The sequence below is a fragment of the Salvia splendens genome, chromosome 3 (assembly GCF_004379255.2).
Source record: "Salvia splendens isolate huo1 chromosome 3, SspV2, whole genome shotgun sequence".
Lineage (NCBI taxonomy): Eukaryota > Viridiplantae > Streptophyta > Magnoliopsida > Lamiales > Lamiaceae > Salvia > Salvia splendens.
This window is the reverse complement of record NC_056034.1, coordinates 42543476-42558488: the sequence shown is the minus strand read 5'-3', so window position 1 is coordinate 42558488 and position 15013 is coordinate 42543476. Positions and strand designations below refer to the sequence as shown.

The 15013-nt window shown below is 38.2% G+C and overlaps 1 protein-coding gene across 2 annotated transcripts; it reads left to right on the top strand.

The window, feature by feature from the left end:
* The first annotated feature begins 11926 nt into the window (after positions 1-11926).
* LOC121793996 lies at positions 11927-13285 on the top strand. Of its 2 annotated transcripts, none has more exons than XM_042192010.1 (5): positions 11927-12089; positions 12194-12252; positions 12368-12428; positions 12798-12853; positions 12979-13285. In XM_042192010.1, exons 1-5 carry the CDS (start codon positions 12029-12031, stop codon positions 13159-13161), a joined length of 420 nt encoding a protein of 139 aa, XP_042047944.1. In that variant the 5' UTR covers positions 11927-12028; the 3' UTR covers positions 13162-13285. The 2 variants fall into 2 exon arrangements, with proteins under 2 accessions (XP_042047944.1, XP_042047943.1); XM_042192009.1 differs by having other exon boundaries at positions 12365-12428.
* The last annotated feature ends 1728 nt before the right edge of the window (positions 13286-15013 follow it).

Below are 15013 nucleotides of genomic sequence, written 5' to 3'. Positions count from 1 at the left end.
ATTGAAAATAGAAACTGTGGACTTTTTTACTATGTTGAGGATGAGTCGAAAATTGAAACCAAATAATATTTGTAACTATATAAATTGTTAAAAGGTAGTACTCCCCTCCGTCTCACCTTAGATGACACATTTCTTTTTTGCACGTATTTTGAAAAAATGACAATAAATGGTTAAAGTGGAAGAAGATAAATTAAGAGAGAGAATAATACAGAAGAAAGTCTTTTTTACATTATATTATCTCCTACTTTACTTTCTCTTCATTTTAATTATTTCAATTTTTCCAAAACAAGTATGAAAAAGAAATGTGTCATCTTCTAAGGTGGGGCAAATGGAATTATGGTACATTAACATGCGAGAGTCAACTGGTATAAATGGCATTGGCTGATGAGACTATGAGTTGATTAGTAATGAGTCAACATTGAACTAATTTAAGAAGATTCCAAGGTGTTAAGTTGAGACATGAGAAGAAGTCAAATTTGGGGAAAGAGTAGAAAAGTTTGGTCAAGATTTTGGCTACGAAGCTTCTCATTTAGTACAGTTAGGAATAATTTTTTTTTCTCATTAATTAGAGGTATTACTATTTCCTTTTACTATGTCTCCTAATTAGAGGGTTCTTGGCGACTAAATCTACTAATATTGGGAGCATTAGTTTTTTTTTCATGAAAACTTTTTTTTGTTGTAGCTATTTTCCTACCCCTCTCATTGAAAGGAGGCCAATTGCCCAACGCAATCAAGTGAAGTATTCAAGCCAAGTTTAGCCTATTTTCAAATACAGCCATACAGAGTATTTTGGTTAGAATGGGTATATATTTTTATTTCTGTGGTTACTATTAACTTTTATTTAAGTAAAAGGGTGCTATAAATGTAACTATATTGGAGTGATTATACTATAACTAAAATACAGGAGTACAATAAATAATAATTCATTCTAGCGTTATACATGTAGTATGATCCGTAATTGATTCCTAATCATATTATTAAATTTTAAGCATAATTACTACCAATAATTAAATTTGGTAATATCATCACATTTTAACTCATGTCCATAATGATCGTACTTCGAATTATCAAGTGAAAGAAAAGATATTCAAGATGTAACCTTCATTAATTCAACATTAATTATATCTATTCTAGTCTTTTTTTCAATTAAAATCTATTTTGAACTTTTTTATTACAATCTATTTGAGTCCTTAATAAATGTGTTTAGTTAGAATCCAAGGATAATCCAAAAAATACGCATAATCATTCAGTCCAAACATACCATAAAAATAGCGAAATATCCATATAAATAAAGAAGTCTTGATCATTTTTCACTATCTCTCTCGTCTCTCTCCCCCTCAAGAAAGACTCATAGCCAAATCGGTCTTTTCTTGAGGGAGGTGGAGAAAACTCAAACTAATTAAAAATAATGACGAAGATCAATGACGACACGTGGGCTGTGAACGACGGCAATCCGAGACCCAGTAGCCAGCCGACAAGGCTGGGTGGTCCATCGTCGAAGCTTTCATTGATAGTGAGCGACAAATTGGACCGGACCAAGGAGGCAGCGGCCGCTGGCATGGAGAGAACCAAGGAAAAGACCAAGAAAACTGCCAAGAAGGTCAAGACCGGAGCCACCACCGGTGTGAATTGGATCAAAGTTAAATGCAACCAAAACAAGCTATTTCCCAAGAAATAAAGCTTTTAAAAAGTTCGTGAATTTATTGATCATGCATTTGATTTAGATCTCTTCTTTATTCATTGTATATATATAGATTCTGAAATTTGTATTCGTTATTTATGGGAAATATGTGATGTTTTGGTTTCTCTCTGCCCTATTTTAATTTCGTAACAAGGTATGATTATAAGGGGATTTGGGATTAATAACTTTAATTTGATTTATGGAAATGTGGTCAGAATGATTCAATAAGATTGCGATTTATAATACATAAAACATTAGAATGACAAAAACTTGCATGGACGCTTTAATGTAAATTACCTATACAAATGTTCTAATTATGATGCTTTTAAATGTTATAAGTATTTTATAAAATTGTTATTCTCACGCTCAGACTTTCTCTATTGTAATAACTAATAACTAGCAATCGTGGTTACAGATCCGATGTTTCCACATTGTCTTAGGACACTCACAATGGGGCGCTCGATAGCACCCCCTATGAGTGCCATCGTCTTCGGGCGCGGACGATGCCTCCATTGTGGGTGCTCGCCATAAGGCGCGCCTTATGCCCACGCCCTAAGCTTCGGGCGCGGACGATGGTCACGCCATCGTCCGCGCCATCGGACACCATTGTGGGCTCGACGGACAATGGTCGCGGATGATAGGCCATCGTCCGCGCCATCAGGCACCATTATGGGCTCGGCGAACGATGGGCGCGGACGATAACACGCGTTTTTAAATTATTTTTTCCGAATTTTGTCTATTTAAACTTCGTTTCTCATTCACTTATTCATACGAACATCTCGCCTCTCTCATTTCTCTAATCTCTCACATTTCTACCTCTCTCACATACCAAAATGAACCACGACGACGACACTAGTTCTAGTTTCTCGGAGTCAGGTAGTCCGACCTCAGAAGCCTTAGATGCAGCCGTTGAATAGGGTATGGCGGAATGCTTAGTCGAAATGCAGCGCGAGGAGGCGTCGGCGGCGGAGCAGATCCACAGGCCTATTCGACGTCGGACGGTTGTCCGACGCGACCACGCGGCAGCTCACCAACGTCTGATTGCAGACTATTTTGCCGAGCAACCATGGTAGGGACCGACCGTTTTCCGCCGCCGGTTTAGAATGTCGCGTTACCTTTTTCTCAGCATTGTCCGGACTTTGTCGTCACGTGATGAATACATGACGTATCGGGAAGTGGCGTCGGCAGATCCGGCCTTACACCGTTGCAAAAGTGCACGGCTGTACTCCGTCAGTTGGCCTACGGCACCACGGCGGACATTTTCGACGAGTACCTCCACGTCGGGGAGAAAACAGGCCGGGAGTGCCTGAAGAGATTTTGTAGGGGAGTTGTGGAGGCCTACGGCGACACATATTTGCGCAGGCCAACTGCCGTTGATTGCCAAACAATAAATTGAATTACCTGAGGTTACTCCGGTGGCGGCGTGGAACGGAGACAAATCGAGGCGGGCGATGGCGTCGTTATTGATGACGACTTCGAACCTGCCTTGCTTCGGCGGCATCGTCGGCGGGGCTTTAGTCGCATCTGCGGAGCACAAAATTAACGAATGTAGGGAAAAATTGAGAAATTGAAGTAGCAGCGAGATTTGGGTACCTTCTTCTTCGAAGAGAGAGAGGTCGTAGTTTCCGGAGGGATTGAATGATACAGAAGTGGAAATGGAGATTTGGCGGTGCGACTCAGAGAGAGAAAACGGCAAGTGAGATTTGATTATGGATTGAGAAGAAGAGGAGTGTTTGAGTGGGCAAGAAGGTGGATAAAGAGGTCGTATGTATGGAAGCTGCCATTGAGATTGAGGTCCTTTTTTTGCTCTCTACGTGATTTACTCTCTTTTAATTAGTTTTCACTTTTCACACTATATTTTAAAATTGAAGATAATGGGCCTATGGCCAGAATATTTATTGGACTTGTGGCCCAAACTAGTTCATCCTTTTAATTTCCAGTAGGCCCAATAGATATTTTGGGCCACTGTTTGTTTATTGTCTTTTTTTTTCAGATGGTTCCTAGATAAATTCGAGTGGAATGAAGAAGGAAACTTAGAGGGAAGCCCCAAGAAAATGGCCAATTCACAAGTTTGAGTTATAAACTTATAATGTTGTCGTGTTGTGGTGTCGGTTAAGAAAATTTTGATAGCATTTATACTTTGTAAATGTAGCAGTCTTATCATATAAATTGACCATATATAAGCCAAAATGAATTTTCCTAAAATAAAATTGTGTATGCAAAAAACATTACTACTAATGAACGATAGTTCATCGGCCCCATTCTTATAAATGCTAATGAATTCCACACAAGATCAGTTGATTAATCAAAACCGACCTATACTATGACAGAATTTTCATTATTTATGTGAGTCTTCAATGCTACCGAACCTAAATTCTTGCATAGGCAATTTTGTTGCAAAAACAAGTACTCTTATTCTTATAAAAAATGAATGTACTAAACCGTAGGACTGGTGAGAGAATTTTTTTTGTTAGGGTACTCTCAGAAACAAATTCAATGTACACGAATAGAGTGTCGGGGGTTTGAATACAAGGGCGGACAAATATTTTTTTTCCAGCAAGGGCTATATATTTTCCATATATCGTATTTGAAATGTTGAAAATAGAAACTTTCTATGATTTTTTTGGTTTCATAAGGTATCCCTCTTGCCGATAGCTAGATGACTAACTCTCATTCTAACGGTCAGCGCACTAAGTGGTACGAGAATTACCAAATAGTTTGCTATATTCACATGGGCAGGGATCGAACCCTTGATCGATTTAATTTAATGAATGAGTGTTTTACACTGTAATTTACACAAAATATCAAATATTTGACAAAATTATAAGATAACTTATTCGTAGGCCCCTTGAGCCGTTCACTTCTATTCTCCACGGTCGAATCCCTCCTCGCCCTCACCCGGCCCAAAACGGAAGTGCCTCTCATAGTGACTATGATGGATATCTTGTAACCGAAAACAAAATCAAGCTAATTAATTCTTCATGCTATATATAGGGTTTAATAAACGTTTTGATATAATAGCTATGTTTAGTGTGTGACTAGTTGGTTTTTTTTTTAGGGTTAGGGTCACAAGATGGTATGAAAACCAATTCATCACTTGATAAGTTCATAAAATTATCTAAAGAACAAGAACAAGTCATGATGATTCCATAGCATATATAGCATAGAAAATGAAGTTGGCTTAGCAATCGAGAAGGGTCGTGTGTAATGGACCCATACATACACAGAATAATTGAATGAAAAAACAGATAAATCTCTAGAAAGATCATTTATTAAATGCAAATATATATGTGGAGCATTTTGATTAAAAATGAGCATATATAAAAGAATTGAAACCGAAAAATGAAGATGGTGAGTCGTAAGATGAGAGGCATGTCGGAGTAGTGGGGTTCTGCAACGAAGCAGGTAAGGAGAATTTAATGAGATGATAGTATTATTGCAGGAAATAATTGTTGAGAGTTATAGCTTGAAAATGATTTGCACGAGCATCCATTACGCTGTCCCCCCACCGCCCCTTAACCGTCTCTTAAACTACTATTTAAGGGCACCACTGTACTTTTTTACTCCATCCCTTAACCAAGGGACGGAACCTGCAACGCTCCGTCCCTTAACCGTCTCTTAACCGTCCCTTAAATTACTATTAATTCAATTTCATTTTTTAATTTTTTTTTCAACAAATTCAATTGAAAAAACACACTTCATTAAAATTAAAACAACATTACAACTTAAAATTCAAAAAAATAGAAAAAAGACATAATTAAAATCCTAAAAAAATAAAATGACATAATTTAATTTTCTCCGCCAAAGTTTTCCCAAATGTGCTCAATTAGATCCTCTTGGAGTTGGGCGTGGGCGCTAGAGTCGCGTGTCCTTGCCCGAATAGACAACCGTGTTTAAAAAAATTAAAAAAACGGCAAAAACTTAACATCACCGTTTGAATTTATTTTTTTTTATTAAAATTCAAATTTTAAAAAAAATTGAATTATTGCGTCATCCGTGACGACGCCCACTCGCGGGCCAGCGAGTGGGCGTCACCAATGCATCGGGAGCTCGCCACGTCGCCTCGGCGCGTGGTGAGACGTCGCGTCCCGCGTCGCGCAGCGACGGGCTACGGGACGGCATGGCGACGGGCTGGGGACGGCACGCACCGCTGCAACGCGTCCCGCGGCGGATCCGTCCCTCCGGAACGGAACACGGACTGGTAGTGGATGGCCTTACCTCTGCTCCCTATAATCTAGATCCAAACGTATTTCAAGAATCTCCCATTTTTGGCTGTTTTGCAGTCTCCATGAAATTGTTCGGATACCAACGAGTTATGATCTTCGACTCTTAGGTTGTAAGGGATAACGATGAATAACAAAATTCGTACCCTTTAATCGACGGAATATTGGATGCTAACTTTACCGACGGATTTTGCAATTGCAAATGTGTCAATAAATTTCAGACTTCGTATTTTCGGTTTTTTGGTAATTTTTTTATTTATGAATGAAGATAAAAAAAAATATGAATGACTTAAATTTCAAGAATTTTCTGATCCCCTTTACACTCAGGGAAGAGAACCTTAATTGCTGGAAACATTTGATAAAAAGAAGAGAATACTTCAACAGGCACAAAGGACATTCAATTTATTTACAGTGCAATAAAAAAACCGTTATGTTAATGATATTTTTTTAATATAATTAAAGACGCTAATTTGTTTACTAAAAAAAGTATGAAAGTTATAGCCAAATACTCTAACCACATAAACTAATGAACATGAATGTGGCAAATTTTGAATAAAGTTTAAAATAATATATTATGGCTTCAGTTTTCATACGATTTGCAACCTGAATTTTGAGTCCACTAGAAAAAAAAGGACCATATATATGAACTATGTCTTATTGACCAAGTTGGTCAAATTGAATTTCAACTACTTCTATCTAACATTAATTAAATGGAGCAACGTCTGATGCTTTGATCGATGGCTTTAATTATGTCTGATAAATTATGTAATTGCATGTGGCCCTTCTTATATTTATACCATCTCTATAGATTCATCATTCATGCATTTGGCATTATAGCCATTGTTGACAAATTGTGAGAATGTTCGTGCTATGAACATTAATTAACTTTACATAACCAATTAATTCATTTACTTCGTTAATACTCTCTCCGTCCCATAGAAATAGACTATTTAGAACTGGTACGAGTTTTAATGCTTAATTGGTAAAGTAAGAGACAATGATAAAAAAATAAGAGTAGTTGAAATTGTGTAGTAGATGGTGATACCCATCAAAAGAGAAGGATGAACTAAGTTGAGTCATTGTTGCCATAAATGGAGATGTACTATTTCTATGGGACGGAGGGAGTATCTCAAGCCCCGTTGACTCATTATACTAATTAATCCAACAAAATTAAAGGGTTAGCCAATAAAACTGTTGCCATTTAGTTTGTGCTCTTTTCATAAATTATTTTCGGATTTCCAAATGAACCTCTAGAAAAGCCAAAATTGATTCCCTTGTCTTTATTTGTCCTCTTATTGGGATAATATTTGAATATACAATAGATGGGTTGCGTTAGTGTGCTAACTATCTTAACGTGCTACATGCTAACTAATCAACACATTACATTAAAAATATCAACACAGTACATGAGTATGTCAACACAAATTGATCTTGACATTTTGCTTAATGCCCTACTTGCTAACTAATCAACACATTATATTAAAAATATCAACCCAGTGACATGAATATGTCAACACAAATTTGTCTCGACATTTACAAAACATCAACACAAATTTGTGTTGACATATTCATGTCACTGCGTTGACATTTTTAATATAATGTGTTGATTTAGTTAGCAAGTAGTAAATTAAGATGGTTAGTATTTGATCACGTCCATGCAATTAGAGTACGTAGTCATCACTCTATGTATAGGAGTTGATTAAAAATAATTATTGTGAAAGCGTAAAAATACTTGCAGTGAAAATTTAACGGAAAGGGTACATATATTCACTGTAAAAAACAGTTGCATTGGAAAAAATATTGCCACCTCTAATATTTGAACCTAGATATGCATTTATCTAGTAAAAGAAATGCATTTACAGTCTTCACCATCTGATGGTTAATATAATTTTCAGTTTTTACAATATGAAATTTTTATTTCAAAGTGAATTATTTAAAAGTAAAAGATATTTTTTGGGAAAATTGCTGAAAATGTAGTAGACATAAGAATGAAAATTGACATCCCAACTTTTCAGCAATTTTCCCAAAACTGTCCTCATAAAATATTTTACCTTTAAATATTAACTTCGAAAAGGTTTCAAATATCTATATGCTTTATTAACATCTAATGACAAAACGATGAATCGCCTCGATAGAATGACATATAAAATACTTCGAAGGTGATATATAGCAGTAGTATTTAATTTTACATCTAATTTATTTGAACCACACAAAAGTAATGTTATGAGTTTCCAAACATTATCTCATGCAGCTCTAGTAATTTGAGTATGATGCAAATTCTGGAAACGAGAATGCATGGGGTGTTTGTTTTTAAATATCTAATTTTTTGCAAAATTCAGGTTTTTCAACCAATTTAAAAATCCACTTGTACTACCTAAATATTATTTTGTTTTGCTTTTGCAACAAATTAAGATGTTGGCTTAGATATAAATCTTAATTTAATTTCACATAATACAATGCTATTTTGTTGTCTAAAACGTGGCTTTCGAGTTTAAGAGCATCTCCAATGGAGGCTAGCGGACCGGCTAGCCGATTCCCGGCACTGGCCGGTCTGCTAGCCGAACCATTGTAGGCGGCGAGCGGAAAAACGGCGAGAATTTCGGCGAGCGCTGGCCGATGCGCTCGCCGATCGGCTGGCCGCCATTGTAAGCGGGCGATCGACGAGCGATCGGCCAACACTTTTTTTTTATTTCGAGCGATTTGCACGTCATTTTCATTCGCACCGCTTGTTTTAACGAGTTTTCTCTCTCACTTAATTTTTGTACAAGAGCAATAAAGCAAAATGGAGAACAACAACGAGTCTACTCCAGTGACGAGCGGGTCTCAAACTCCCACGGTACCCGTGGGAGGTGGACGTGGTCCGATGGCCGGGTACTACAACATGTACCCTTGGCAGCAGATGATGCCCGGGATGGCAGCCGGGGGTAGTATGCCGGGATGGCAGGGGATGTAGGGCGGGCAGGGGGTACCGCGGATGCAACTCGGGATGCAGATGATGCCGGGGTGGGCAGTCGGGATGCAGATGATGCCGGGGTGACAGCCCGGGATGCAGGGGACGCCGGGGGGGACAATGTCTATCACCCCAGTCTTGATTTTTTGACTGCTTCTTCGCACACATCGACCCCATCGGAGACGCAGTTCACTGGGTGTGAGACTTTCTCCTTAGAGGAGTTGGGGATAGATCTCGAGGATGCGGACACTCCCGTTCAAACGGGGGGAGTAGGGCAGGGTCGGGGCGTACCAAAGAAGAAGAAGGGCAAGGGGAAGGGCAAAAGGGTGGTCGGCGAGTCGTCGCAATCGACTGATGACGACAGCCCGGCACGGAGGAAGTGGACGGATGCGGAGAACGCCGCGCTATCCAAGGCTTTGGTGAGTGTTTGCAATGATCCCCTCCATTCGAACAATCAGAGGATCGTCAACTTGTGGGTTAAAATATCAGCAGCCTACAAGGCATTTTGCCCGGAGGGGAGGCCATAGAGCAGGGAAGAGTGCCGGAAGGGGTGGGACCGAATCAAGGCTGCGGTCTCCTGATTTTTGGGCTTGTACACCAACGCCCTCCGCATGCAGACCAATGGCCAAACTGACGAGGACTGCAGGAGGATAGCGGAGAAAGCCTTCCCCGTGCTCGTGCTCTATAAGGAGTTCACCTACTGGAACTGCTATGAGGTGCTGATGGACTCCGAGAAGTTTCGGGCAGGTGTCGATGCTAGCTGGCCGAAGAAGCAGCGACTGAACTATGCCGGTGATTACAGCGGCAGCAGCGGCGGTTCCCACGACCTCCCTGAGGATGTTCAGGAGTTCCCGTTCCCTCCATCGTTTACTCGCCGCACTCGCCCGGTTGGTCAAAGGCGGGCGCAACTGGTAGCGAGGGCGTCGCCCAGGGGTCCTAGGAGGTCCAGTCGGCATCCCTCCTATTGGCAAAACGCCAACCGAGCTCGCCTTCTTCGGCGTCAACAAACGCGGGCTCAGATGCACAAGATCTTAGCTGAATGGAGGGCGGCAACTGACCCCGTGGAGAAGAGGTTTCTTCACTCAATGCTCGAGAGTATGCAGGTCGATTTGGATGCCGCATCGGCACAGTTGGGGGGCTCAGATGCCGCAGATTTGGGAGTCCCGGATAGCGGCGGCGACGGCCACGAGGAGTGAGGCGGAGGCGGGGGCTCGTGTGTAGAAGAGGGGTTTTTTTTAAGTTAATGTAATTTTTTTTAATTAATGTACTTTTTTTAATTTTACTATTATTATTGAATTTTCAAGTATCTGTGTCGTAAATTTAATTCCGTATTTTGTGTGATTGTTAATTATTTATTTTTTATAATTTTGTTTATTGTGGTTAGCCTATTGTTTGTCCAGTTGCTTGTCCGATGATGTAGCAGGAGGAGTTTTTAGTGCTGATGGTGTGGCCGGAGGAGTTTGTGGCTAGCCTATGGCTGACCTATTACCATTGGAGATGCTCTAAGTAAGTCATCAGACGCCCAGGTAGTCACGTGTGGGTCCCAGACGTAGACGTCCACGTGGAAGAGGGGTCGTGGTTCGCCGTCGGAGTTGGCGGTGGCTGGTGGCGGTTGTTGGGATTGTCACCGTCGCATTAGCTGCTTAGCCCAGCTTCCTGTCGCGGCATCATTTCCACTCGACCGTTTGGTGCCAATCCATCCAACCCATCCTTTTTCGTTTTAATTATGTGTGAATGCCAGTAACAATATTTTGTTTTGTGGGATTAATACGTACATACTTCAATTTTAGGATGAAATTATCCTAAGTTTGATCAAACTATAGTATAATTATTGCAATTTTACTATTCCTCTCATTTAATTATTTTTTCAGCTATTCGCGCTTAAACTTAAGAAAAATTGATCAAATAAACCATTGACTACAATAAGATTTAATATTATTATTTTCCACGACCTAAAAGTAGTCTTGAAAATCACAAACTTTTCGAATTATGTAGATTTCTCATACTAAAGTTTCCAGTATAAATTTTGCCGATGTGGAATGCCAACACTAACTCTAGAGCATCCATATTATCATAAGTTTAATCTCTTCTGGATATGATGGAATGTACTTCTGCCTATTACACGTGGGTAAAATTTTACACACCTATATATCTTCACAAAAGCAAATAAGTATAGAGTATTCATCGTGACACATTTCACTACATTCAGTGTATTCTTCCTAATTGAATTCTAGATGAGAATTGTGGATATCTTAATTGAGTGGAGCATGTACATAAGGATGTAAACAAATTTTACCCTATTTGATTGGGACTACTTCGGTCCATTCTCAAAATTATTGAATTCACACTCATAACTTTAAAATATAGAATTGAATGTCAAATAATATAGTTTGTGTTCATTAAAATTACTTGGAGGTCCTTTGTGAGGTACATTGTTCTCATTGACAGAGACGCAAATTTGAATCTCAAGACATGAGATATTGAATGCAGTAGGTATAGTCATGTGACACATCGGTAAATAAATTAATCTATGTTTCTTCGTACTGTCAATTTTACCACAAATACTGCAATCTTGTTTATGTATAGTCCAATCTTATTTATTCAAATACTATTTCTCAACATTCTCACAAAAACATTAAAATAAAATATGAAATATTATTATGAAGTTAGATATTATGAATTCCAAGAAGAGACAATCGTCCGGGTGCAAATTCACACTAAACATACAAACATTCCGACATTAATTTTATAAATTAAGATTTGGCATTATCTCTAAACAATGGTGCCTCATTCTCTGATGATGATTCTGTCTTGTTCCCCATTAACTACTAATAACATAGTTGGAATTCCATTTATCCACTATTTAATTAAGCATCATTCAAAAAGACCCTAATCATTCTCATGTAAAACTTTTTACAAAAAGGAATAAAATCCCATTTTTTAAAAAAACAACTAACATCATTCAATGTTCAAGAAATAACATGGGCCCTCATGCATTCAATATTAGGTGTGTGGATATATTATATATATATATATATAAGCAAGACTTATGCTTAAGTTCATTCACCACTATCACTACAAAGTCACAGAGCACTTATTCAGCAAACTCTCTTCTTCCTTAAACTTATTCCTCTTCTGTCACCAAAGAAAGAAGAGTAAAAACGAGAGGGCATAATGAGGTCATGGCTACTGATGTTCCTGCTAGTTTTGTCTGTTCTAATTCATGATGCTCAAGGTACCAATTAATGATCATTAATTATTAGTATTATTTTCATTAAAAGATATGTTGAGTAGCTGTCTTGTTAATAATATAATTCTTTGTTCAATTTATTTGTGCAGGTAGAATTTTAATTAGTAATAAAGGATCCACTCCAGCTGAAGCTGATCATGGACTACATGTAAGAATGATATTCTTGAACAATTAATCATATAAAATAAATACAATTGAATTAGTACTATTACTATATATGATTATGGATTTTGAAGATTTAACTTGGAATCAATTTTCAGCAGGAAAAACTTGGTGAGATGAACAAGAGCAATCATGATGAGAAAGAAAGCAAGAAGTGGTCAGGTAAAAGGAAGGAACCCCACAATTTGTTACCAAGAATCCATGAAGATTACTATGGTCCAAGAATGCACAGACCTAAACACCACTGAGTTCTTACACCTATACACATTTGATTTTCAACCTCTCCTAATTTTTACTAGACAATTATTAGGTTTTACTCCAAAGCCAAATTAATATGACCATTCAATTCTTGTAGCCTCTCCTCCATCATGTACCTCCTCAGTTAATTGTTTTGCTCTTGATTAGTTCTAATCATTCCTCTCCATTGTATCATTTTTCTGAGATAATTTAGTGCAACACACTAATTAGTATTTCAAGAATGAGTTGAATTATATCTCAAGCATTGGCTTTATCTGATTCATTATATTGCAGGAAGCAATAGGAAACTTACTTTGATCCATATTTCTAGCACTACCACCATTGCTAAGGTTGGTTAATTACATCTTAACAAAAATAAAATAAAATAGAATCATGACACTATATTTTCAAGACTCATAAAATTTTCAAATAAGAATACCTACATAATCATGGTTTTTTATTTGGTTATGTACAGAGTGGTGAAATCAAAGGTGACTTAAAATCGGAGGCCCTTGTTTCAACTAACTCAAAAATGGGAAGGGGAGACCAAAATGTTGTTGTTAATTCATCGTCGAAAACGCAGCAAAAGCAAGACATTGTAGACATGGCTGAGATGGATTACACCTTGGCAAGAAGAAAGCCACCAATACACAATTAAGACAAGACTTTTCTAAGTTGAAGGAGAAGTTTGTCTAAGCAAAAAGGATGCAGCATTGCAGAATGCTGCCGGTGTGTATATAATAGAGTGTTTTTTTTATGAAATCCTAATCATTATTAGACTATGTGATTGTGATGATCATTGTGATCAAATTATAAGCACTATAGCTAGATAGGAAAATTGTTTTGTTAGCTTTTGTAATTTAAAATAATTATATGCTAAAAGTACAGCTTAAAGTAGTTTAAAACCCTAATTTATTTAGCATTTTATAGTGAAATATAAACACATATGAATATAGGTTCATGATCAATTGAGATTTTTTAAGCTAATTAAGAAATGAGATGCAATCTCAGCCACTCATTTTTATTAAATGAGTGGTCCAGAATTTGCCACATGAAAAATATTTTTAGATTAACTAATTATAAAAGGGCTGAATGGTAATTTCAATTCTTAATTAATTATAAACAGTCATCCTCCCAACCCCTCTCTCCGTCTCCCACTCTATTTCTCTCTCAATTTCCTCTCGGCTGCTGCCATCTCTCTCCAGCTCCAATTTGTAGCGCTCGCCGGTGCTACTGACCGTGCAGCCTATCGCCACCATCAATCGTCTTCGTCAATCATCAATCAAGCCAGAGACGACGGCGCCTCCAGACACGCCCTCTCTCTCTCTCGCGGTTTAACGTCGCCGCTGTTCACCGCGCTTCGCCGCTCCTGCTGCACGAAGCTCCGAACAGCCTTCGCTTCTCACGTCGTCGCTTCGCCGGAAGCTTAATTGTTGATTCGAGTATGGATTTGGAGGTATTAGGAAAAATGGGGAAAGGATGTGTGAGATAGAGAGAGGAAACGCCGGTAGATCTCCGGCAAAACCGGATGGCGATGGTGAGGCAGCGGAGGAAACGCCATTGTATTCTCTTCAAGCTAGGGTTCCTAATTTGGGAAATTGGAAAGAATATGAAGTGATAAGAGGAGAAATGGAGGAGGAGAAGAAAAAAAGGGGCGAGCTCCGGCGACGCAGGAAAGATGGCGAACTTGCCGGAGAGGAATTTGAGGGGCGAGAGGGAGAGAGAGAGCCGAGAGAACTTGCTATTGTTCTTCAATTACGGAGTGGAAGAGACTTTGGGGAGGAAATTCACGATGAAGAAGGCATTAAAATGAGGGGATGCCTTCTTTTCTATTATTGGACAACTTTAATTGTTTGGTTTGGGCCTTAGTAAATTAAATAAGTGTAGCGGAATCAGCTATTGATACGTGAATTATTAGTGTTATTTTTAGTTGTTGACATTTTAATACGAGTTGTTGACATTTGATATTCTCGCTATTGATATGTGAATTATAAGTGTTGTTTTTTAGTTGTTGACATTTTAATACGAGTTGTTGACATTTGATATTCTCGCTATTGATATGTGAATTGTAAGTGTTATTTTTTAGTTGTTGACATTTTATTACGAGCTGTTGACATTTGATATTCTGGCTATTGAAATGAAATGACACTTATACCCCCGTGTTGACATAATGTGATAGCTGTTGACATTTAGTTAATCTTGTGGATTAGTGGCTGATATTGCATCTCATTTCTCAATTTAGCTAAATAATCTCAACCTAACAGGACCCTATGAATATATATATATATATATATATATATATATATATGGTATTCATCTATCAAAATACACCCTTAAGTCCAAAAATACAGACTAAATCTGGAGCGTTGGATCTGCCTATGGGCGGCCACGATTTAGGCTTGACAATCATAAACTTATGTCATAATAAGGTTTAGTAGAGTCATAAAAGGGTAAAAATGGAAACAAAAAAATATGCCCAGACGTTCGGTTTTTCTTCGCGGAAATCATGG